At 40.8% G+C, this 25013-nt stretch overlaps 1 protein-coding gene across 1 annotated transcript in view; it reads right to left on the bottom strand.

Annotated features, from left to right (window-relative positions):
• Positions 1–6359: 6359 nt before the first annotated feature.
• Positions 6360–25013, bottom strand: part of LOC112151038 (LYR motif-containing protein 4B) — a 44903-nt gene continuing 26249 nt past the window's right edge. The window contains exon 3 of the mRNA XM_024279648.2: positions 6360–6854. Within this exon, the coding sequence (XP_024135416.1) occupies positions 6807–6854 (48 nt within the window). The 3' untranslated portion in view covers positions 6360–6806. The remainder of the gene's footprint in view (positions 6855–25013) is intronic.

The raw sequence follows: 25013 nt of genomic DNA, 5'->3' as shown, positions 1-25013 counted from the left end.
AAAGAAGTTGTATCCAATTTGAGTGCACCATGTTTGATCCCGAAAGTATGGATCGATCAGCTCCTGTGACCGCTGCATTTCTTCCCAGGTCATATCAAGACCTCTCATGTCTAAAAGTCCAATTGTAGACCAAACTTAGTTACTGTCTGGGGTCAAAAATGTTAGTTGAGTCAGCTGATTTTGGGTGTTTGGAGTTTAATTTGTACATTTTGGGCTGCACGGTGGCGCAGTGGTTAGCGCTCTTGCCTCACAGCGAGAAGGCCCCGGTTCGACTCCCGGCTGGGACCTTTCTGTGTGGAGTTTGCATGTTCTCCCCGTGCATGCGTGGGTTTTCACCGGGGACTCCGGCTTCCTCCCACCGTCCAAAAACATGCTTCATAGGTTAATTGGTGACTCTAAATTGCCCCTAGGTGTGAATGTGAGAGTGAATGTGTGTGATTGAGGCCCTGAGACAGACTGCCGACCTGTCCAGGGTGTACCCCGCCTTCGCCCGTCAGTAGCCGGGATAGGCTCCGGCACCCCCGCGACCCCGACAGGGAAGAAGCGGTCTGGAAAATGGATGGATGGATTTGTGCATTGTGTCACGGTGGATGAGGTGGGGAGAGTAAACTGGTCGACTTATTTATTTCTGGCTTCAATCTTAACCATTATTAAACGTTAACCTTATGCATAAGTTCATCATTATAATGTCTGGTCAGAGATCTATTAAAAAATTAAAATAGTTTCTTTAATAAAAGTATCAGAGATAAACAAGTATTAGAACATTCTTTAAATGTTCACTTTTTAGTTTAGTCCATAACAAACCGTTTTTTTTTTTTTTTTCTATTAAGAACCGTGGATCTTATCCTCATCCTACCCCCTTATGGTGAGCTGGGGGGTCATAAGTGGAATCTACTTTTAGAAACGGTATGTTCAATAATTTCAAACAGATTCCTCAAAGTTGTGAGTCAATCACATAAAGCTCAATTTCCCTTGAAAAAATGTGAATAAACCAACAACGTAAGCCAAACTGCACCAACATTGTGCTCTAAAAGACACACAATAGTGGGAAATTAATAGTATTTCTTTATCTGTAGGTCTGTAAGACTTCTTATTAATGCCATAAAGTTCACAGTTTCTGTAGTATTCATAACTTTGTAGATTTTTGGACTACTCTGATAAAGACAGAATGTCTCCTTCAAAACATGTCAGGTATGATTTAAACCGCATGACTGATAATAAAATAATTAAGCAAGTTATTTCTGTAAGACTTAATTTTTCCCTTAGTGGTTAATGGTGCATCAGAAAAAAACAGTCTGGAAAACTAATAAGGCCTTTTATTCTGAAAAGGTGAAAAAGTTGGATTTGTCTTGACTAATATTGTCATGCTTTATTAGTATATATATATATATATATATATATATATATATATATATATATATATATATATATATGTGTGTGTGTGTGTGTGTGTATATGTGTGTATAACATGAATTCATACACAAAGTTAGCATGTTTTAAATATGGAACAGCATTACATGTAAATGTTTTATAATTTTATCTAGGGCTGAACATTTTAGTTAGAACTTCTCCTTCAGAGAATCCATCTATGACTTGAGGAATTAAGTAACAACAATAATAAATGTCAACAGTTTTCTAATTCAGATGTTTGGATGCAAATGAGCCAATAATACGATGGTTTATTGGCTTGGACCAATTGCAGAGTGTTGGGATGGAGGTTTCTCCTCACACCACACATGTCAACATGTCACTTTTTCCATCTGTGGTCAGGCAGCTCCTTATCCCTCCTCATGCTGCGGACAAAGTTCAGAAATCTGGAAGCTGTCATATTGACCAATCTGACCTCCCGTGTTTGTTGTGTCAACACAGAGATGAAAATCTGTAAACAGATAAAGGTAACCAAACAGACTAAATTGGGAACTGTTGAGAGTGCGAGCAGCTGATTTGGAAACGAGCTGTTGGACCTACCGAGCAAAATCTGCTCCAATGGTTTCAACAGACCAGAACACCTTCAGTTTTACCTTTGGAAAAATAATTGGGTCGATAAAACTATGAAGTTAAGTCACTGCATCTGAATTTGCAGTCTAATTTCTTGAAACTCGTTCAAGTGGCTTCATCCGTTGGATGAGTCAGCACATGCAGCTCTTTTATCCCTCCATTGTGTCCCTTTGCTTTATAGAAATGCTAAATATTTGAATTATGAGTTTTAAGTTTTGGTTGATTTGTTTTAGTTGATCAAGTTTGATGTTATAACTGAGCAAAATGATGGTAAAATGTGATTGGAAACCACATTTTCTTATTATCTACTGCATAAGAGAGTCTGATCGCTGTTCAGAGACAGAAATCAGGAGTGTCAGACAAGGAGCCAAAATCCAAAACACACCTTAGGTCACGGGAGGTATAGGATAAACATTTATTGAACACTCTAAAACTACATTTTTAAAACATTAAAACAGTAACTTTATAATATAATATATATTACATTACCTGTGATAATACTAGTGTGAATGCTGTAAGATGAATTTGGCCGCTAAAGATGCTAGTGCTGATAGTTGAAGATGCTGAAATGAATAGCTAATAAAATTTTAGCTAAATGCAAAATTAGCCTAAAAAACAGAAGAAAAAAAAAACTCAGGTTAGCCAAAACAGCTAGCATGTAGCTGAAATATTAGCTAAACTTCAAAATAGCCTAAAAAATCTTAGTCAAAATAGTCCAAAGAACTAGTAGAATGCCAATTTTTAAAACTTTAAAACTGTAACTTTTTACAATAATTATGAATAAAAAGGCAGGAATATTATTCCAGAATAAATTAACTTAAACTTTAAATTTCTTTTAATATTTTACTCTCTATAAAAGTATATTTTGTGAAAATTATACAAGTTAGAAATAAACGCAAGATAACATCGGGTCATTAGTAACAATAAAATAAAATGGAGGGATACAATCACCTGGAGGGCCGGATCCGGCCCCCGGGCCATGACTTTGATATAAGTATAGACTTGCATGTAGATTTTTATTAAAAATTGTATGTTTTTCATATTCAATAACAAAAGGAGAAAAAATTATGAAAAGTCATAATGATAGAATTTGCGATGTTTATCGTGTTTTAACCCTTTAACACCTGAGGCGTCATCTGTGATGTTGAAACACAAAATCTTTAACACACTGTAACTTTGTAACTGTTAACATGATCATTCCAGTAGATTCTGAAGGAGAAAAGCGGCTCGACGCCCAATTCCTCCACAGAGCTAGTGATGATCAGCAAAAAACCTTCGTTTCAGATGCAGAATACCGTCTATCTTCCAGTCGTGTCTTCAATAAACTCCAGCTCAAACAGGTGTTTGTTACTTTAGACTCGGGGCTCCTTTAAGACACACTTTACCACCCCCAAGTCGTGCAGTATGGAGAAAATCGGGGCCATAAATATTTGAAACACAAATAAAACATGTTGAAAAAAAAATATATTAATAAAAGCAAAATGTCCAAAACATTTTGCTAGTCTAAAATAAGCTTAATTAGTTCCAACTTCAAATGTTCTGTTTTTTTAGGTTTCAACGCTCAATTTTTTTTTCAGTTTCAATTCTTTTCATCTTTTTTTTGTTGCCATTTTTGAATCTGAAAATTTCTGTTTCAGAACTTTTGACCCGATTGTGGTGCGTTGGGGCGGGGCTAACATGAGTGTAGTAACTTCAGTCCTGGTGCATTCACTGACTCAGAGAAGTGTGATAATTACGGTCAGAAAAATGGCTGTTTAGTCTGTACTATTGTAGTCTGAAGTTGTGTAAATAGCTCTAAAGTGCATACGCTGAGTGTGTTTGTGTTGTGAACCAGTGTAGTGATTGACCAGGGCAACAATATATGGTATGTGGATCCATCTTTGAAGAAATTTGGATACTGTTTATTTTTGTGGAAGAAACGAAGAAAGAGACTCTGGGAGGATCTCATGAAATGGGCGCCAGTCACAGGCAGCGGCAGGCGGAGCCTCAGGAAACAGGTCGTTTTACTTCCTGAAAGAAAAAAAAAACTAAAAAAATAATTAATTTTTCATAAATTATTTGTTTTTCAGCGTTCCAAAGGTAACTCATTATCATATTTGTGGATATAGTTTACTCTGAAAAGCTCAAGAAAATGATGGTATGGCCCTTTAATAATAATAAAACAACTACAAAATCTAGCTGCCCTGACCTTCATCTTTATCAGGTGTGTAGAACTAGAACTTCAGGTTCAAACTATCATCTTATTCCTCTGACATTAGACCTACTAACGTCTGAATGTAGCCCAAAGTGAGTTTACTAAAATACTAAAAACATCATAGGATCAAGAGAAACCCTGAAATGACTAAACAAATATCAAAGGTCATCAGAGTTGCAACAGATGAACTGAGCATGTGCAGAACCCTGTGAAGAAGAAGCCTCTGTGTGTGCTTCTCTGATGAAACCCAGCATTAAGCAACATTGTGTGTCGGTGTGTGTCGTTGTGTGTGTGTGTGTGCGGGTGTGGGTGTGTGTAAGTGGGCCACCGGACTCACCTTTCAACCTATAAATAGTAGCGTCGGTACCTGCAGGTCAGTCACCTCCTAACCTTCGTCCTGCTCCTCACATCTCCTCTGATCTCAGATCAGCTATTTTACAACCATTTTGTTGAAGACACTCAACACCAGAACTCACCTGCTTCACACCTGGATTCAGTCAGGTGACCTTCTTCTCGTGTTCGTTGATGCAAGTTTTCACAGGAGCGAACAGAGATGGTTTGATTCCTCCGCGAGGAGTGGATGCTGCAGGATTTATAAGCCCATTTTAAAGTAATAGATTTCAAAAGGTGAAATAGAATCATATAATCAGATTTTATGAAAAATGTATCCAATAGAAAAACAATTAAACTATTAAGTTTCTTTAACATGCAGCTGTGTCTAGCTACATTGCATGACCTGCACTGATGTAAATGTGGATGCTTTAAGCTGAATGTGGTTGAGGCCAGTACTAAACAGCTGAAGTTTTGAAGTTTGTTTGAGCAAAACGATTTAATAAATCGTGATGATTTTTGGATAAAATGCTAAAGTTGTAAAATTCTATAACAGTTGAAATATTTTAAAGTTACTTAAGTAAAAACATTGAGTACAGAGCCGGCCCTGAGCATAGGCGAGCTAGGCGGCTGCCTAGGGCACCATTTGCTGGAGGGGGCACCAAGTGGCAAAAATCATTTTTATTTATTTATTTTTTTAGTTTGACACACCACTCATTTTATGTGAAATGTTTAAAATGTAATAATTAAAACCATGAATAAAATAACTCAAAAGTTTGACATAATTTTGTCTGGTGCAGCCCCTGTCAAAGCATGGTGGAGGGGAGGAGGGGTGTGTGGTGTGGTCGCTGCTTCTTTAAAACTTTAAGGATGAAAAAGCATCAAAACAAGCCCTCAGGGACACCTTTAAGGTCAAAAAAGGAAGGAAGAGGAGGAAAAGATGGGCTCAAAGCAGAGGTTTGTCCATTTTATTTACAGTCATTTGCTTGGAAATCCCCACCCCCCATTTCAGTCAAAAACTAATATGGTATTTTTGTTGGAGAAGAATAATTTTATTTATTTATTTTTATTTTTTTTTATTTTAAGTGGTTACTATTTAATCCTTGACAATTTAAATAAATAAATACTAATTTCAATGTAGTCCAGGCAGCTGCCGTACTTCGCCTAGGGCACCACGCACCCCAGGGCCAGGGCTGATTGAATAAATAAAGTTTTCAAAAGAATGAAAAGAACGTAAAAGCACTAAAAAAGATTCTGAGACCTCAAAGTTTCTTCATTTTATTAACTAATAAAATCAACCAAAAAAATGAATACTGATAAACTTAAGTAATGTTACCAAAACATTTTTGCTAAGTGTGGGCCTGACGACGAATCTGATGCCAAATGTCAAAAGAAATCCAAACTTATACCCAAAAGACTTGTTGTAATAAGTATAAATAGTAAATTAATAATAATAAGGAAGTAAATTGTGTCACCATTTTCAGCAAAAGGTTCAGCATCTTTAGCAACTACTTTCAGCAAAAAGCATTCACACTAGCATTATTGTAGGTAAAGCAAATGTTCTAGTAACACTTGTCTTAATGTTCATTCGGACACAGCCACCACCACTCTAGCTCGAGTGTTGCGGTCCATTGACCTCCGACAGCATCTATGTCAAAGTTACAGATGTCAAAGTCAGAAGCAGAAACATTTCCTCAGTTATTTCACTCCAACTGTTTGGAAGCAGCTTGAGACCATCTGGATCTTCAGCAGCAGACGGTCAAACCCTGGAGAACAGCGTATTCTCACCTGGACTTCAGGCTCTGCCAGACATCATGGAGCAGAAAACACAAACAAGTTTCTTTGTTCTTTGCCTTTATTTAAAACACAAACGGATGACCTGAACAAAAAAACCTACCTAATGACCTCACAGTCACCATGGTTACCTACCTCCACATGGAGGGCTGAAGCACAGCAGAGAGGAGGAGCCTAATATGTAATTTCTCCTCCAAAGTTTTGATCATTTCTTGTATTTCTGTTAATGATCAAGGAAAGGCTCTCAGTCTCTTCACTGAGGAAAGATATTTTCAGGATTCTGCGTCTGACAACATAAATACTAAAGAAAAACCAAGTCAGGGAAGCCTCGACCCCAACACGATGATCCCAGACTTCATCTGTCCTACATCTCCCACCATGCATTTCATGTTCCACCCGCTCAAACTGAACAATGATGCCACAGACGCCGCAGGCTCCGGTCTATGATGTCACATCCTGTTGCTTGCCCGGCTCTTCCTCTGCGATCCCGTTACTCCACGACCGTCTTCTGCACCCCGTACATCTTGCCAATGGACACCTGAGCACACACAAGAAAACTCATAAAATACAAATAATCTGTAAACATTTGTAATTTAAAAGGTGACGTGTACTTCCTGTCTGTGAGTCAACAAGGCTGAGCTGCACTGTAAGCACAACTCAGTGTGTATAGAGGGGGGGCAGAGTTCAGAATTGATTTAGCCTTTTTGCAGCTCTGAAACAAGACAAACTGATCCCAGATATGATACGTGCACACACACATGCACTGTCGTTCCGAACAGGGAGTTTCCATGCCAGTGTGAACACACAGTCCGGAGGTTTGAGCAGAGTGTGCTCAAGGACACATCTGGGTTTGTCATGTTCTGTCTGAACCGACGAGACAAAAATAAACCTCCACCTCGCACACCTGCAGGTGCAGACTCAAACTTTTCAATTCTTTCAAAGGTTTACTATCCAACTGCTTCCAGAGTCCACGAAATCAATCGTTTGGATTTATTGTTTAAACACAGTCAGACCCACAAATAAAAGGAAATCACATAAATCTCGTCCATGAATTCTAACTATTTCAACACCAGAAATGATGCTAAATAACACAAGCTCTTTGACTGTAATAACTCTTTAAGTGTTTCTACAATCACTGTGAATCAGCAGATTCTCACATAACATGCACCAATGACAGAACCAGCTGATTTCATCGAGTGTATAACCCAGGGGTGTCAAACTCAATCACACAAAGGGCCAAAATCCAAAACACACGTCAGGTCGTGGGCCGAACGGGATACACATATATTCAACACTGTAATTTTTTAAAACCATGACTTTTAACATAATTATGAACTAGATATATAGCATTACCTGTGATGATGATAGTGTGAAGGCTGTAAGATGCTGAAATTAATAGCTGAAATCACTAAAGCTAATGGCTGAAAATGCTGAAGCTGATAGCCAGCTAAAATATTAGCTAAATGGCAAATTAATTAAATAAATAAAAACTTGAGTTAGCCAAAACAGCTAGAATGTAGCTGATGAAAATTGCTAAACTTAAAAATAGCCTAAAAAAACTAAAAAGCCTAAGTTAGCCAAGACAGATAGCATGTAGCTGTAATATTAGCTAAACTCCAAAACAACCCAAAAAACCTTGGTAGATGTCATATTAGCCAAAAAAGCTAGGTTGTTGCTTAGTTAAACTCCAAAAAAGCCTAAAATTCCTCAGTAAACTAAATTAGTCAAAAACATTAGCATGTTGCTAAAATAGTAGTTGAATTCTAAATTAGCCAAAAAGAACCCAAAACGTTTGCATGTAAATGTTGCTAAACTATTAGCTAAACTCCAAAACAGCATAAATAGACCTCAGTAGATGCCAAATTAGCCAAATGAGCTAGGATAACGTTTTATAGCCTCTTCAAATGAAAATAAAAGTGGTGAGAACTCATCGAGAATCAATCGCAGGACTAAATATCGCGATACATCGCTATATTGATATTTAGGCACACCCCTAGTAGGTGGTTTATATGTGCTACAGTCTTGGAAGGTGCAAAGCGTTTCACAACACAGTCCCATTCACCCACACACATTCACTCACTGATGGAAGCTCCACTAGCACCAACCTATAATCACCAGGAGCAATGAGGGGTTCAGTCAGTCACCTAAGACAAACCTGCAACCTTCCAATCGCAGGTCGACCGCTCTACCTCTGCGCCACAGTCCGTCATCTCACCAGCCAGAAGTCAACCTCAGTCACCCCCATGCTAAAAGCCACCAGGATCAGCAATCTGAAGGACCGGTTGCTCTGACACCTGTGGCCATGAAGGCTTTGAGAAACTGGTCTGATGCCACATCACATCCTGCTTCCTGCCCGCCATCGATCCGCTGCACTTCACATGCAGAGCTAACAGATTGACAGAGGACGCCATCTCCACAGGGCTCTACGCCACTATTCCCATCCAGAACCGCGGGGCGCCACCCCGTACTGCTCTTCGTCGACTTTAGCTCTGCCTTCGGCTCCCTGACAGACTGGCAGAAAAGCTGCTGGGGTTCTGACCCCCGACCACCACCAGCTGCTGGATCAGGGACTTCCTGTCCAACCAGGCCTACTCAACATCAGCTCTGCACTATGTGGATCTATGACTGTGTCACCACCACCATGCAGACGCCATCTCTGTAGACGTCAAGACAGAAGGTCCAGAACTCCTCCTCAACACCTCCAAGACAAAGGAGGTGACAATGCAGTCGAGAAGACAGATTTACAAACCATCTGCTTAACCCTTTCACTCCAGAGTTTATTCTTTCAACCAACTCTTACACTAGGATTGTGACAATGAATTGATTCATATTTCTACAATCCAACCAAATCGATCCGTCTGAGACAAGTTGCTAATTGAAACGACTTATACCATTAAAAATCGTTTAAAAATGAGATATATCGATGGTCCATCTTGAAAAATACCATTTGGATTTATTTCACAAGAAGATAAAAATGACCATCACAGCAGACAACACACACGTGATGCAGCAGAAACTGATCAACCATCATTCCAGTCTTTGAATTGATCAAAGTCATGTGACCATACAGTGTGGTAGAATGTTCTCATAGTGATTATTCTGAATTGGAAAAACATTAGTTGGCTGAACTTTAACAAACTAAAATGTGAATGGATTTGACATTCGTTCTTGTTTACTTGTTTATTTGTACACATATTTAATTTATTATCTTGAAAAAATAAAAGGAATCTAGAAAACTTTGCTTGCAGTGTTCAGTACCAGATGTTTGTCTCTGAATTGGCTCTAAACAGGAGTCGGGCAGCAAACGGATACCTGGAGAAGCAGATGACCAGTGGGTCTGCTCATCACCTGTTTTACAGCGTGTGTGGTTGTTTGACTGCAGCTCCAGCAGGGGGCGCAGTCCCTCCACACACCACTGGCCCACAGCTCATCACTTATTCTGCCGTCAAACCATTCACACACACAAACTCTCACTTTTTGAGGAGCCCCTTCTCCAGGAGCCCCCCCTGCGTGTGTGTGACCTCCTGATTGGCTGCGGTGAGGCGTGGGAGGGAGGGGGAGGGCCGGAGGTGCGGCAAGGCGAGCAGCTCTCTGGACCAATCAGCAGCCAGGAGGCCTGGCTCTCATGTAAATTGTTGCGGCTGTGGCTCCTAACAAAGGGATGGCCTCGCTCCGTCTCATCGTGTCTGCCCCCCCTTCGTTTGCCGCCCCCCCCATTTTAGCTGCTGCCACTTTGTGCCTCATGAATAATGAGAGGAAAGCTGCTTTGAGTGTGCAGCATTAAATCCTGCTGTGGTTCAGAGTCTGAGCTGCAGAACCACAAACACTTTCACAGGTTTTATGCTCCACCTGAGATCTTCAACGCTGCCCCCCCTGCATCATTGTCAGTTTTAGCTTCTTAGTCTGTGAAGATTCATCTGAATAAAAAGTATTCAATCATCCAGAGATGGATCCATGAATTTTCCATCTGCTCTTGATGGATCCTGCAGCAAGTCTTCCTCACAATGAGTCACAGTGGAGTTTGGAGGGTAAGGGGGTTTCAGACTACTCCAACAGGGGGGTTTAAGATGCTCAACCATGTCAGGACAAAGGGGTTGATGCACTGATCCCTGATGACACCTTAAGATCCAGCCAGAAACGCAGCAGTGGAACAAGTTGTGTACTGTAAACCTGTCAAACTCCTGGTGGAAGAGCAGGTTGGGAACGTCACAGAAAGGATTTCCGAAGGAGTCCGAAGGAAATGATCTTCATACAACAATTAGATCCCAACAGAAGTGGAAGAAACGGCAGAGTTTAGGGCGTAGTTTGGCAGACTGGAAAGAGCCCTCATGCACTCTGTGGACTTTCTGTGAGAGTCAGGCTAGTCCAGGTCAGATACTCCAGAATGGAGGTCCAGCTGGCTGACACGGACTAAAAGAAAGCATCAGAAGAACCCCACAGAGCTAGAAGGCTAGTCCTCTGAAGGCTATGAGGCCTTCAGGGGCTATGAGGTCTTCAGGGGCTATGAGGTCTTCAGGGGCTACAAGGTCTTAAGGGGCTACGAGGTCTTCAGGGGCTACAAGGTCTTAAGGGGCTACGAGGTCTTCAGGGGCTACAAGGTCTTCAGGGGCTACGAGGTCTATAAGGGTCCAAAGCTGTCCATGTGCAGGAAGCAGTGAGGGTGTTTGACCTATCAGGAGGAGTCCAGTAGAATGATGACTAGACCTCTGGTCTCAGAGCTGATAGTAAGATTTGGCCCATTTCAGAGAAGAAAAAAGTTTCATTTTGATTTGAGAGATCCAGAATGTAGCATATTTATGTTACTAATGTCCAAAGCTGAGGATGGTAGATAAAAACCTACTGATTCTGGAACTTCACGTCCTTAAGGCATCATATTGATCAGGGGTGTCCAAAGTCAGTCCTCAAGGATCGGTGTCCTACATGCTTTCCCAACACATTCCCACTCCCAAGTGGTCACATACCGACATTTGGTTCAGGACCCCTCCATATCACTTTTTGACGTTTGGGTGTCCCCAACTCGTCGTTTTTTGGCGTACTGGCTGTTCCCATTAAATAACTGGCCCCCAACCTCCGGGTTGTGAACCAGAACCAGAGGTTACCAGTGCCATGATGCGTAGCGCACCAGTACCGGTACCCTAACCTGACACCAGACCAGACGCGGTACCGGGTAAAGGTTAGGGTACAGATACTGTGTTAGTGTACAGGTACTGGTATTGCGTTTGGGTATTGGTATTGTGTTAGGGTACCGGTACTGCGTTAGGGAACTGGTATTGCGTTAGGGTACTGGTACTGCATTAGGGTACTAGTACTAGTATTGTGTTAATGTACTGGTACTGCGCTAGGGTACCGGTCCTGGTATTGCGTTAATGTACTAGTACTGCGCTAGGGTACCGGTACTGGTATTGTGTTAGGGTACTGGTATTGCGTTAATGTACTAGTACTGCGCTAGGGTACCTGTACTGGTATTGTGTAAGGGTACTGGTATTGTGTTAGGGTACTGGTATTGCGTTAGGGTACCGGTACTGGTATTGCGTTAGGGTACCGGTACTGGTATTGCGTTAATGTACTGGTACTGCGTTAGGGTAACGGTACTGGTATTCCGTTAGGGTACTGGTATTGCGTTAGGGTACCGGTACTGGTTTTGCGTTAATGTACTGGTACTGCGTTAGGGTAACGGTACTGGTATTCCGTTAGGGTACTGGTATTGTGTTAGGGTACAGGCATTGCATTAGGGTACCGGTACTGGTATTGCGTTGATGTACTGGTACTGGGCTGGGGTGCCGGTACTGGTATTGTGTTAGGGTACCGGTACTGGTATTGTGTTAGGGTACCGGTACTGGTATTGCGCTAGGGTACTGGTACTGCGTTAGGGTATCAGTACTTTGATTGCGTAGGTAGTGAGCAGCTGATACGGCAGGGTTTCTAGGACACCGGGAGGAGGCCGGCCCTCGAGGACTGACTTTGGACATCCCTGATATAGACACCAACAGACCCCCTCCCAACCTCTTGCACAAGTTAACCCTTCAACACCTTAAGGGTCACTGGTGGCGCTTAAACACTGCAACTTTTCAATGGTTAACACGATCAACGTCATTCCAGCAGATTCTGAAGGATAGCGGCTCCACGAGCTGCTTTTCTCCTTCAGAATCTGTTAACCATTAAAAAATGAAACCAACATTTGCTGACCAGCCCCTCCCTAAAGTTTAATGACCTCAGCTATGGTGACTCTAGTTCAGGACAGTTCATAGCTTAAGTTCTTGATGTTGTTTGCCTTACCCCTTGCTTACACCGCCAGCGTCACGGCCCTGTTGCGTTGCGGGAGTGGACTAGCTACAGCCGATGGCTTACACTGGCTGCTGCTCCATCCACAGCCTGTGAAAGCTCAGCCCAGATAGAGTAGTGCTGGATCTCTATGATCAGCTCCTCGTTGTCCATGGTTATGACCGACAACACTTTGAGTAACACGAAAATTACGTAATGTTTACGACACACTGAAACCGGCGAGTTCAGCGGAAAGTTCGTTTTATTTTGAAAATATACCGGATGCACTTTAAATTCGCTTGCGTGGTTTCCGGTAAATAGCCCCAACCTCACAAAAAGTGCTGCAGATCAGCTGTGGCGTCCGTCAAAATTTGAACCAAACGAAACGGATTTGCAGCGATGCAGAGGTCAGTCTGCAGACGGAGGACGTGAACGCCTGCAGTGGAAGTTTCTCTCGCACTTTTAAAGTTAGGAAAAGACTGCGGCGCACGCATCGGAGCCATAACGCTAGCGGTGTAAGCCCGGGGTTATGAGACTCTTAAGGAACAGTTGACCCTCGTAGGATGTCTCCTGAGGTCATTTAAGCCCCTCCCTCCAATGAGGTGACATACTGAAAACAGCCTTTTTACAGTCCCGGTTCAGAACTTTTCACAGCAGATTTAACTTACAGACTTTTGATCTTTGTTAGAACTGAGCAGTGACAGGACACATATGGTCTGGCTCCTATCAAGCTAGTTCATGTGACGTGCGCTGCAGTGAGAGCCCCCCCCATAAGAGAACTTTATTGGATGCTGCGTGACCAGAACCAACGTTCTCGCTGTTCTTTCCATCCAGATAAAAGAACCCATTTCTCTGCCTTCAGGCTGATCCAGCAGCTCAGTCAAACTAAAGAGGCGAAATCGCTGCAGATCCACACATGCGGACACACAAACGCACAGCAGCACAGCAGGAGAAGTAATTGTTTCAGTGGAAACCCACTGGGCAAAGGGGAGTTAAGAGATGAGAGGGAAAGAAGAAGGGAGTTTATTATTGTGAGAAAAGACGACATGAATCCAGCAGCTCTGTGGTTTGGAGGTGAGGCCGTCTGAGATGATGGGCCGCCTTTCATCATCGGAACTTTTTAGACAAAAAACACATTCAAGAGGTGAGCGTTACACCTTCACCACTACTGAAGCAAAACTTTCTGGAGAGTGAACAGCAGAATTAACATATTTGCTCTGGATGGTGGGGAGAAAGAAATAAAAAGGCTTAAAAAAAAGGCTGACCTGATTAAAATCTTATTTTTTCAGGGATCGCTGGATTCAAATATTCAACAGCCAGAAGTTGCAGCTAAACTGAAATACTTTGGTTTGACTTTCAGCTTAATATTCATCACGTCTGTGAAGGAAAATGATGTTAAATTTAGATAAGCAGGCGGGAAAAAAAATAAATAAAACCTAAACAGCAGGAGAAAACGGGAAGCAGAAATGAATGCTGGTGGAGAAAAGGGTTGCTAGGCAACAGTGGGATGAGGCAGGGAAAGAAGTTGGAATTTTGTGGGAGTTTGAGACGTTCATGAGTTGAAAGCATCGACTGTTTATGAGAAGTGGACTGAGCGAGTGTGACGCAACTCTTGAACGGTGCAGTGTGCACCGTCTTTGAAGGCCTTAAGTGCTTTACAGTCCCATTCACACACTGATGACAACCTATACCCCCCAAGAGCAATGTGGGGTTTAGCGTCTGGACATGTGGGCATGCACAGCGAGAATCGAACCTTTAATCTTCCAGAGATAGGCCGCTCTACCTCAACCAAATGAAGTCAATTAGTCGCCATTTTCTTCACAATACGGTTGTCCACATGTTGAAATCAGATGACGTTGCCATTGGTTCAAGTCGGTCTGAGTCATCGCCACCTCACTCACCAATTAGTGATTGTTGGAAGTCAGTGGGTTTGAAAGAATCTGTCAAACAATTTGAATGTTCAATGTCAAACCACAAATGTTCAAAATTACAGAATTTTTGTTAATTGATCCAACATTTCATTTAATTTAGTGAAAAACAATTGAAGTCGATTCAGTCGCCATTTTTCTGCAATACGAACGACGCCATGTTGGAACCAGAAATCGTCAGTCAGCTGTGATTGGTCCGAGTCGGTCTGAGACAACATTTCTATGGGAACCACTCTTGCCACTAAGGACCAAACATGTTAGAAAGACAATAATTTTCTTCAGGATGATTAAAGTATATCTATCTATCTAGAAAGACACACCCCTTCCACTGAAAGCGAGCTCAAGAGAATCTGCAAATCTATGTGGTTGAAAGAAGAAACAAAAACCTCCCTCTTTTAGGGGTGGGGTGTTGAATGAAATCAGCTTACATGGATATACATCTACAATGTTGATCAGACTGTGCATAGCAAGGGGGGTCGAACTCAATCACACAGGGGCCAAAATCCAAAACGCAGGTTAGGTCGCGGACTGAACAGGATAAACATTTATTAAATAAACTAAAACGAAAAAATTTTAAACTTTAAAACCATAACCTTTAACATTATTATCAACTACATATGAAGCATTACCTACAATAATGCTAGTGTGAATGGTGTAAGCTGAATTCTACAACTGAAGATGCTGAAACTGATAGCTGAAACGTGGAAGCTGATAACTGAAACCACTAAAATATTAGCTAAATGCCAAATTAGCCTAAAAAAAAGAAGAAGAAACTTAGGTTAAACAAAAACAGCTAGCATGTAGCTGATAACATAGAAAATGTGGCTTGTTATACTTATGCAATTACAGTAATTTAATAATCTTATATAGATGTATCTTGCATTTCAAACCATCCTTAATAAGAGGAGGAAAATGTCAAAAAACTTTATGCGAGTTAAAAGTTATACATTACTAATTTCAACGTTATGGGACCCCTGAAGGATATATATGTGAATGGGTTAATTATCGTTAACTCTGACTGAAAGACGAGGACACAATCAAACGTCTGATCTGGAATTTATGCGTCATTTTCCCACGAACTCTCATGTGATGCTGGGATGCTCTTGAATCTTTGGGGGGGTGTTTGTCGTCCTGCTTAACCATACTTCAGCGGGGCGGGTGTGGGGGTTTTCATCTCACACGTCCCACTGCTCGGTTACGATCAGTCCAATCAACCGTCTGCATTTGGAGAGCCGTTCCGCCTGCTGTCTTCGGTTTGTCCTTCATGAAGCTGCTGGGTGTGTTTGTGAGTCAGACACTCAGCTGTTGAATGTTTGCGACAGACGGGGCAGAGTGGGGGAGTTGGACCGCAGTTCTGAACGTCTTTTTAAAATAACGACGAACCCATCTCCTCCTCCTTCATTATTTAGACCTCCTAAAAAGCTCTGCAGGCCTGGTTTAAACACCGTCTGACCTGCATCTCCTCTATAGGAGGTTAACCCTTTAACACCAGAGCTCCACTGTTTATGTTGTTTGATTTACTCTAATTTTTGAATTGTTAACATAATTCCAGTAGATTGTGAAGGAGAAAAGCGGCTCGTCGAGCCGAAACGGACATTTGAGAGTTTTCCAACAGCAAGGCTAAATTAGGTTCAGAAACTTCAAAAAATGTTGAAAAAATACCCAATGAATGAGGATTTATGTAAAGACAAAATATGACCAACCACTTAGCCCTGAAAAATAATTGGAGCCTGGATTGAGATAAAAAAAAATGGCATTCTGTGGGAAGAAACATAAAATGCTTCCTTTATGGAATTTTTTCAAATCAGAAACAATTTCTACAAACCAACAACTTTGTTTCATTGAATCTTCATCATCTGTATAAAAAATATTTAGACTTTTATTTTTACTGCAACATTTTTGCAGTAACATACAATTTTGAAATTAGCTTAAACATGCCGACTTTGGCCCCGTTCAGACCGGTCCGTGAAAATATTGTCTAATTTAAACCGTGTCCTGAAAAAGGTTATGGACCACTGCTCCATCATTAGAAAAATGCCAATTATAGTAGATCTTCTGATTGGTGAGAGTGGTTGCTAAAGAGGCGTCGACTCAGACCAATCACAGCTCACCCTTGCAGTCTGGTTCCAATATGGCGGCCTGCATATTGGGGATAAATGGGGACTGAATGGACTTCATTTGGTTGGAACCCGATGATGGTGATGTGGAACCCGATGATGGTGATGTGGAATCAGATGATGGTGATGTCACACTCACTAAGTCAAGTTCTCACATTAAGTCAATAGAAACACCTGAAATGATGGAATGCAGACACTTCATGTATGAGCTAAACGATGCGTTTCAGTCATAGACTTCACATTCAAACACACGTGCACACACACATGCACACTTTCTGCAGAACTGAAAGCAGAACATCCCTCTGCTGCTCCTGTTGGAAACCAGAGCCAGTCTTCCAAAAAACCCTCAGTTCTCCTTAACATGCACCGACACTTACTGAGCATGTGCGTGGGTGACCTTGAAAATTCCACTCAATTAAGTCCCGCCCTCCACCATATTTTTCCTGGTTCCTTAATTGGCTGAAATGACATTAAAAACTCCGCCCCCTTCACAGGTTTTCAATAAATGAGCTGCCTGGACCGCAACGCCAACACAGACAAATCACAGTGAGGTTTTAGGACTAATTAAATGCAATTAGGTTTGAATGTTAAAGCTTTATTCAGAGCCACACATCCACAGCTTTACAGACTTCCTGTCTGCACTCATCATCGCTGGCTCTCTAATTAGAGACCCGAGAAAAGGAAGAAGCAGCCTTCGGAGGAACTCCTCATTATGTTTGTCAGATGTGTGTGTGTTTGGTGGGGGGGGTTCCTGTGCGTGTCCAGACCTCGCTGTGATCTCTCGTTTCAGTCTGTTGCATCCAAAAGACAGGAAGGAGAAAGACAGAGAGAGCATGGCGCTAAATTGCCAGCGTCGTTATGCCATCACTGGTTTTGGTTTTTCCTGCACTTCACCCATCACTTCTTCTTCTTCATGGTTTCACGCTTTGTCAGATCCATGGAAGCAGAGAGAATAAACTTGCATTTCTTGGGTCTAAATCTTCCCCATATAGTCCTCATTTGCTAAAGGAAGTGAAGCCACAAGTTTACATCTGACTGCTGCAGAGAGTGGAGGAGGAGGAGGAGGAGGAGGAGGAGGTTTCTTCTGGGAAACACTGAAAGTCCTTCTCTGGAGATGAAGTAAAGTCCAGCAGTTTGAACTTATTAAATCTACTGTAAGGATGACATAAATCTGAGGATCATCTGCATAAAAACTAATCTGTAATTTGTGCTGAATCAGGGAAGTAACTTACAGAATCAAACAAATATATCATTTCAGAATTATCCATATTGTTTCTTAAGGTTTGTGGGTATCCTGTGATATTTCTGCAAAGCATAATGGGGTGTATGACAAAAATCACATTCTAGAAGTGTTTAGTCACAGCGCTTCCATTTGTATTAAGTTTGATTAAATATTATTGTTCACCTTTCAGTATGTCCAGTCAGGTATCGCCTCAGTGAATCAGCTTTTACTCATCTGCATATTTGGTTTGGCAGAGATTTTTTACGCCGGATGCCCTTCCTGATACAACCCTGCTTTTGATCCGGGCTGGGGACCAGCAGAGGAAGACCCAGACTCAGACCACCCCTTCCTCTCCATTTGAAGGGGTAGTTTAGGTCCGAGTGTGTCTGGGAAAAGTGCTACTAAAATCTGATACATATAAGGACTTACGGTAAACGCGTTGCGCTGAGAAGCACTTTTCCTCACGTGGGTGTGCTCTGAAGCACAGAAGTTGACATTTAAATGCAAGTAATGAGTTTTTTGTTGTAGCACGACTTTTTTAAAGTTCTAAAACCACTGTTGTTATATATTTTCATGCGCTGCAATTTCGGCGCTAAAGTTAGCGGACCGGTGATTATTGGTGACGTTATCAAAGAAAGTGACGTCCGAAATATTAGACAGTATTTTTTCATAACTTTTCGTTTGGAGGGATAAATGAAGGGGAAGGGAGGAGGGAAGAATTCGGATTGGGCCTAAGACTCCCTCTTGTGGCTACATAGACAGTAGCATGAAAGGTCTTAGCAAAGGACTCACGATTAATGAAGCTCACTGCACACAAGGGCTGGGAATCTCTGGGTACCTCAGGATACGATGTGATACGTGGCTCACGATATTGATATTACAATACTGTGATAATTAGTAAAAATCTTCTCTAACTCACAATACATATTTTTGGGTAAAATATACTCACATTTGTTTTTTAGTGTGAACACAATCATAATAAACAACTTGTGTCTGTTTTTGTGCAACAAATAATTAACACTTTTGTGCAAATCAGTAACACTATGTCTTTGACAAGCATTGATACCAACTGAATTAGAGTTATCTTTAAAATTCAGTGTTAACAATAGTAAACATGAACAGCAGTGTCACTACTTAGTGTAAAATTGTTGTAAACAAGAGAACAAAAATGAAATAATTCAAGTAGCTGTCAGGCACATTGGTGCCAGTCTGGAAATGTGCACCCCCTATCTACCTCCAAAGGAACATCTCACCAAAAGAGGATGAATATAACGTTTTACAGCATCTTCAAACAAATAAAAGATAAATAACTGGTGAGGACCCATCAAGAATCAATCGCAGGACTAAATATCACAATATATTGCAATATCAATATTTTGGCACACCCTAGGAAGCAAACCCTGGTTTTCCACACACCATTCCTACATGCACCCGACTGAGCCATCTAGCTAATCTGGATTAAATATCTGTTAATTTGACATCTAAAAGCCTGTGTTTGTTGCTGTTTTTTTCACTAGGGGTGTATATGTATCTCTCTCACACGATTCGATACGCATCACGATACATAATCCACGAATTGATACAGAAAGGATTCAACTAACCTTTTTGGCGATACAATACTGTTCCATTCTTTTACCAAAAACACACAAATCTAGATATTTCTTACTCATATGACGTTTATGATAGAAATAATGACATTTGACAGAGAAATGTATTTAGATATTGACTTTTGGAAGAAACAAACTTATGATGGGACGTCTTTTTGTTTGTATTCCATGAGCATAAAAAGACAAAAACTGTAGAAAAATAAGCAGAAAAAAGAAACTGCAGTTTCCAAGATATTGATTATTTAATTAATTATTTAATTGATTTTATACCTTTTAACAAACATAATCATAAATATGTTTTACATCCCAAGTTTTCACATAACTAATGACATAAGTTGAAAGTGTGAAACTAATATCAATAAAATTGTTAATAATTTCTTTAAATTTGTGGAAATACAGTTTGTTGTTGTAAAAAACATAAAAGGGTCATAAATAAAATTAAGAAATGTCAAAAATCTCTCTGTCTGCATGTTAACATTTTAAAAAAGAAAAAAACAACTGAAATTGAGTCTAAATAAATCCTTTAACATCAACACAAGAAGTTAAAACTACCAGACAAGAAAGTATACAGTATATGTGTAGAAATCTGATGAGTTCTCCTGTCACATTAAGTGTTATAGAAATCATTTTATTTAGATCAACAAGGTCTCAAATTGATTCACTTTTTATATTTTCAGAGTCAAATCATTTTAGTTAGTCAATTAAAAGCAGTTTTCACATAACTATTGACATAGGTGAAAACTGTAAAAATGATCCTTGTTGAAGTTCACTTTAATACCAGCATCAAAAAAGCTTTTTGACTTTATAAATATAAAGAAATAAAGGAAGAATTTCTTTGGTTAAAAATAGAAATCGCAGTCAGTACGATCTATTCAAACGTTGGAATAGATTTCCTAAACTCAACCCAACTGATTAAATATGTAAAAATCCCTGCAGGGCTGTGGAGTTGATTATTTCAATGAGTAATTAATTAATGAACAGAAGTTCTGCATTCAGAGCAGACATAAAGCGTTGAAAGACGAATACATAATAAGCTGGGTGTAAAAGTTTAGTAAAGATGTTTCAAATGAAGTAAATGGGTTAGAGGTTAGTGGTTAAGAGGACAGATCACCTGAAGCTGCTGCAGAGGAGAGAAAAACACGGCAGACTGTGCAAAATGAGAAGCAGTCACTGACAGAGGAGGATCGATAAAGTGTTAGGAAACCTCCTGGAGGAGGGAAGTACAGAGGGATGCAGGAAGCAGAGTAACAACCTGAGGGAAGTCCATGAAAACATACTGATGGAGTGACTCATGTGAGAAGATGAAGGCAGTCCTTCAGGAAAGTGAAAGAGGAGAAACGCGGCCCACTTCACGCTGATGGAGGAGCAGCAGAAATTGATCTGCAGGCGCTACCTCATCTCCGAAGCTGCAGCCACTCTCACAAGAAAGATTGTTTATTTACATTTTGCAGTCATAGAAAAGAAGGGATGCCCTGTGTCTCTGTTAGGTTTCAAAGCACGACTGCAATCCTCAGACAGTGTGTTCATGAAGCAGACAAACTAGATCACATTGGTTCTCATAATCCTACTTCATGTTCTGCACTTTGTAACAATCTGGGTCTGAATACATTTCATTATGCAGAAGGTGGTGGAATGCACACTTTGACTTTGTTTAATACCAACAATAAATTAAAGAGGAAAAGTTCCCCTATGGCAGGAGTGTCAAACTGAATCACAGAAGGGGCCAAAATCCAAGACACACCTTAGGCCGCGGGCTGAAAATGATAAACATTTATTGAACACTCTAAAACGACATGTTTAAAACTGTAACTTTTAAATATAATTATGAACTAGATATAGAGCATTACCGGTGATAATACTAGTGTGAATGCTGTAGCTTATTTTGGCTGCTGAAGATGATAGTGCTGATAGCTGAAGATGCTAATAGTGATTGCTAAAAACGTGGAAGCTAATAGTCACTAAAATATTAGCTAAATGCCAAATTAGTCTAAAAAACTGCAAAAAACAAAAGAAAACCAAACTTAAAGTTAGCCAAAACAGCTAGCATGTAGCTGAAATCATAGAAAACTTCAAATTAGCTAAAAGAAACAGAAAAAAGCCTATATTAGCCAAAACAGCCAGTGTGTAAATATTTGCTAAATTAACTTATTAGCCAAAATAAATAATAAAAAACAAACTTAAAACAAAGACCAAATTAGCCAAAACAGCTAACATGTAGCTAAAATAGTTGAACTCCCAAGTAGTTCACTTCCAGCTTATCCATTTCGGGGTCGCCACAGCGTAACAGCACCCACTGTTTCTCATCAGTGATTTGGCAGAGATTTTACCCCGGATGCCCTTCCTGACACAACCCTGTACTTGAGGGGCACAGGGACCCAGTTAGGCAGCAGCATCAAGGGTCTTGCCTAAAGACCCAATCTGGATGGGGATCAGTGGACAACCCTGTGAATCAAACCCAGGGCTCCTGGGTGTCAGCCCTTCACCTAGCCCACTGAGCCACCCAGCCGCTATATTACTTAAACTCCCAAATATCCAGAATATAATATAATATGAAATGAGGAAATTACAGTGTAGTTCATGTGGATGTCCCACAGGTACTTATGTATCACCTGAACACCTCATGCATCTGTACTTGCACATTACTAATAACTGCAGTTTGGCATAATGGTGGCAGTGGCTCGGATTGGCCAATAATTGGAGGGTTGGCGGTTCTATCCCCCTCCCCTCAGTCAGCTGTGGTGTCCTTGGGTAAGACACTTCACCCCCCTGAGTCCAGTGTGGCTCCACTGATGTATGCTTGCATATGAACGTCCCTGTGATGGTCAAAAGGTCCGTAGGCGCATACTGGCAGCCATGCATCTGTCAGTCTGCCCTAAGGCAGTTGTGGCTACATCAGTAGTTCCCCATGACCTAGTATAATTGAGGAGTGAATGAATCCTGGACACACATTGTAAGTGTCTCAAGGAATAAGGCACACCTGTTCTCCCTTAACCCTTGTGCTATCCTAGGAATGTTGACGTTGGGCAAGAAAGTGCACTGAACTTGTTTTTAATCAATGTTTTTTGATTTTCACTGGTGTCCGTAGCAGACATGAAACCCTGTCCACCGTCATCCACATTTATCATGGCATGGATAACACGTCAATGTAAGGACCCCATAAGAAAGCACAAGGGTTAAGATACAACCGCTCTCTCTACAACCTTTCACGGGCCTGGACGACCCAAAACCTGCAAAACTAAAAAACCACCCCTGTATGAGTGCATGTGACCATGACCTATTGGAACGAAGAATCACATGAGAGAAAACCAACCAGACTTTGTGGTTTCAAACACACTTGAGGACAGTACTGTCTGTTTGGGTTGAGTATTAACACTACTCATCGTCTCCTAGGTGACCACATAGAATGAAAATGTCCATTTAGGGCAGAACTTTGTAAATAATTGAGATAAATTGGCTTCATTTGATATTATTACTAAAAAGATTTTAAAATTAAATAAAGTTGCAATTGTAACAAGTTGTGTAGGCAATTACAAACTAGTTAACACCAGAGCTCCAGTGTTTATGTTCTTCGATTTACTGTAACTTTTCAACCGTTAACACAAAAGCATCGGCTTATTGCCAAATGAAGTAGCAAGAGTATATTCTTCACATTAGAACTTTTGTGAGTTCTCCACTAATGCCAAAAGTTTCCAGTAGTAATGTGAAGAAACGAGAATGCATACTCAGAGAAAGACTTGTTAATTAACCCCCTCATTATTTACTATTATCTAAAAGAAATATTCTTCGATATTATTCAAGGTGATGCTTAACTAAGTGAAAGACATCCTGGACATCTTGAGAATTAGCGACACACAGTATGAAGCGGTTAAAAACAGTTGATGTGAAAGGAGTAAATGCCATTTCGGTGTGCTGTGCATCAAGAGTGAAGAATTAGTGAGATTAATTAAGTAAGTGGACATGGGACATTTCATGGTCGGGGTGTTTTCTTCTACGAGCCGCCGCTACTCTGTGCTAAAGACTCATTTTATGCTCCGTAGGAAGCAGACGTCTTGTCACAAACACAACTGCAAGCAAGACCCACATTTATTTTCTCCCAGCCGCTCTGACCCTTAAGCTCGTTTTCAACACGGCGCTCAACTTGATCTCTGTCGAGCCGAATCGTAAAAACATTTCATGGTTGATTCAATAATTTAAAGGGGTAGAGTGGTGATGTAGAAACAAGGCTGGAACCCCTTTCACACCCTTCCAACACAGACGGGAGGTGGAGGCGCACAGCTATGAAAACTTTTACAACACTTCTATGAAGGATTACAAGGACCTTCCATTATTGAACAACTTGTAAACGCCTGCAGAGGAAAACATTCGTTTTAGATTTGGATTGGTTTGTATTGAGGAGCAGTTGTTGTTATGACCCTTAGAACATGTGATGTATGGAAGAGTAAGAAAGTATTCTGACCAAAATGTATTTCTTCTCGTTTAGATCCAGGCGAGACTTGGTCTGCACAGTTTGAACCAACCTTAAGATTCTTACGTGAAAATATCAACCAAAGAAAACTGAAGAACCATCAAGACTCTGTTCATTGTTTCCCAACAATAGTAAATATTGGTGTGCCAAAATATCGATATAGTGTTATATCGTGATATTTAGTCCTGTGATTGATTCTCGATGGGTTCTCACCAAGTATTGATCTTTTATTTTCATTTGAAGAGGCTGTAAAAGGTTATATTGGTCATCTTTTGAGGATTTTCCAACAATTTAGCACTAAGTAGTGGCAGTGCTGTTCATTTTTACTTTACAACACTGAATTTTACAGATTATTCAAATTTAGTTGGTGTTAATGCTTGTCAAAGACACAGTATTATTGATTTGCACAAAACTGTGTATTATTTGTTGCTCAGCACACAGTAATATAAAAAGCAAATAACATTTGTCTTCGAAACCTTGAACAGAGAGGCCTCACTGGCCATAATAATTTAAAAACAAGAGCAAGCTAAAACATACTTTCTTTTAATGAAAACACCAAACTGGGATCCTAATGACAGACGAGGAGCTGTTTTTTTACGTTATCCGTTTGCCGTTGTCGCTCCATCTTAACTAGCTGAAAAAGACCAGTAAAAGCATCGGAAGTGACTGTGAAGGGAATTTCTAACACAAAAGGCTGACTCACTTGGGGGGTTGTTTCACCCATAGCTGCATGCAAAGAAAGTGCTAACAGCGCCACCCGGAGGCCGAAAGCATTTTACTGTTTTAGAGTTTTGAAACACCGTATAGAGAATCGATGGGAAACAGGTAAGGGGTTTTAACTAAACACTCAACGGCTTCCACAGCCACGGCTTGGCGAGTCAAATTTTGCCAACAGGGCCCACTTTGGGTACCTATGATCTTTGGGTACCTATGGTCTTTGGGTACCCATGGTCTTTGGGTCTTTCAGGACTTTCCCTCCATCCACATTGCTGCATCGCTTCATATACTAAAACAAGATGGCCGCCGCTGCACCTGCTGTGTCTCCCAGCTCCGACGCCAGTGTCACTACAAACGCCAACAAACAGATCACCAACCTC

Source organism: Oryzias melastigma, linkage group LG20 (assembly GCF_002922805.2).
Source record: "Oryzias melastigma strain HK-1 linkage group LG20, ASM292280v2, whole genome shotgun sequence".
Classification (NCBI taxonomy): domain Eukaryota; kingdom Metazoa; phylum Chordata; class Actinopteri; order Beloniformes; family Adrianichthyidae; genus Oryzias; species Oryzias melastigma.
This window is presented reverse-complemented; position numbering and strand designations above follow the sequence as displayed.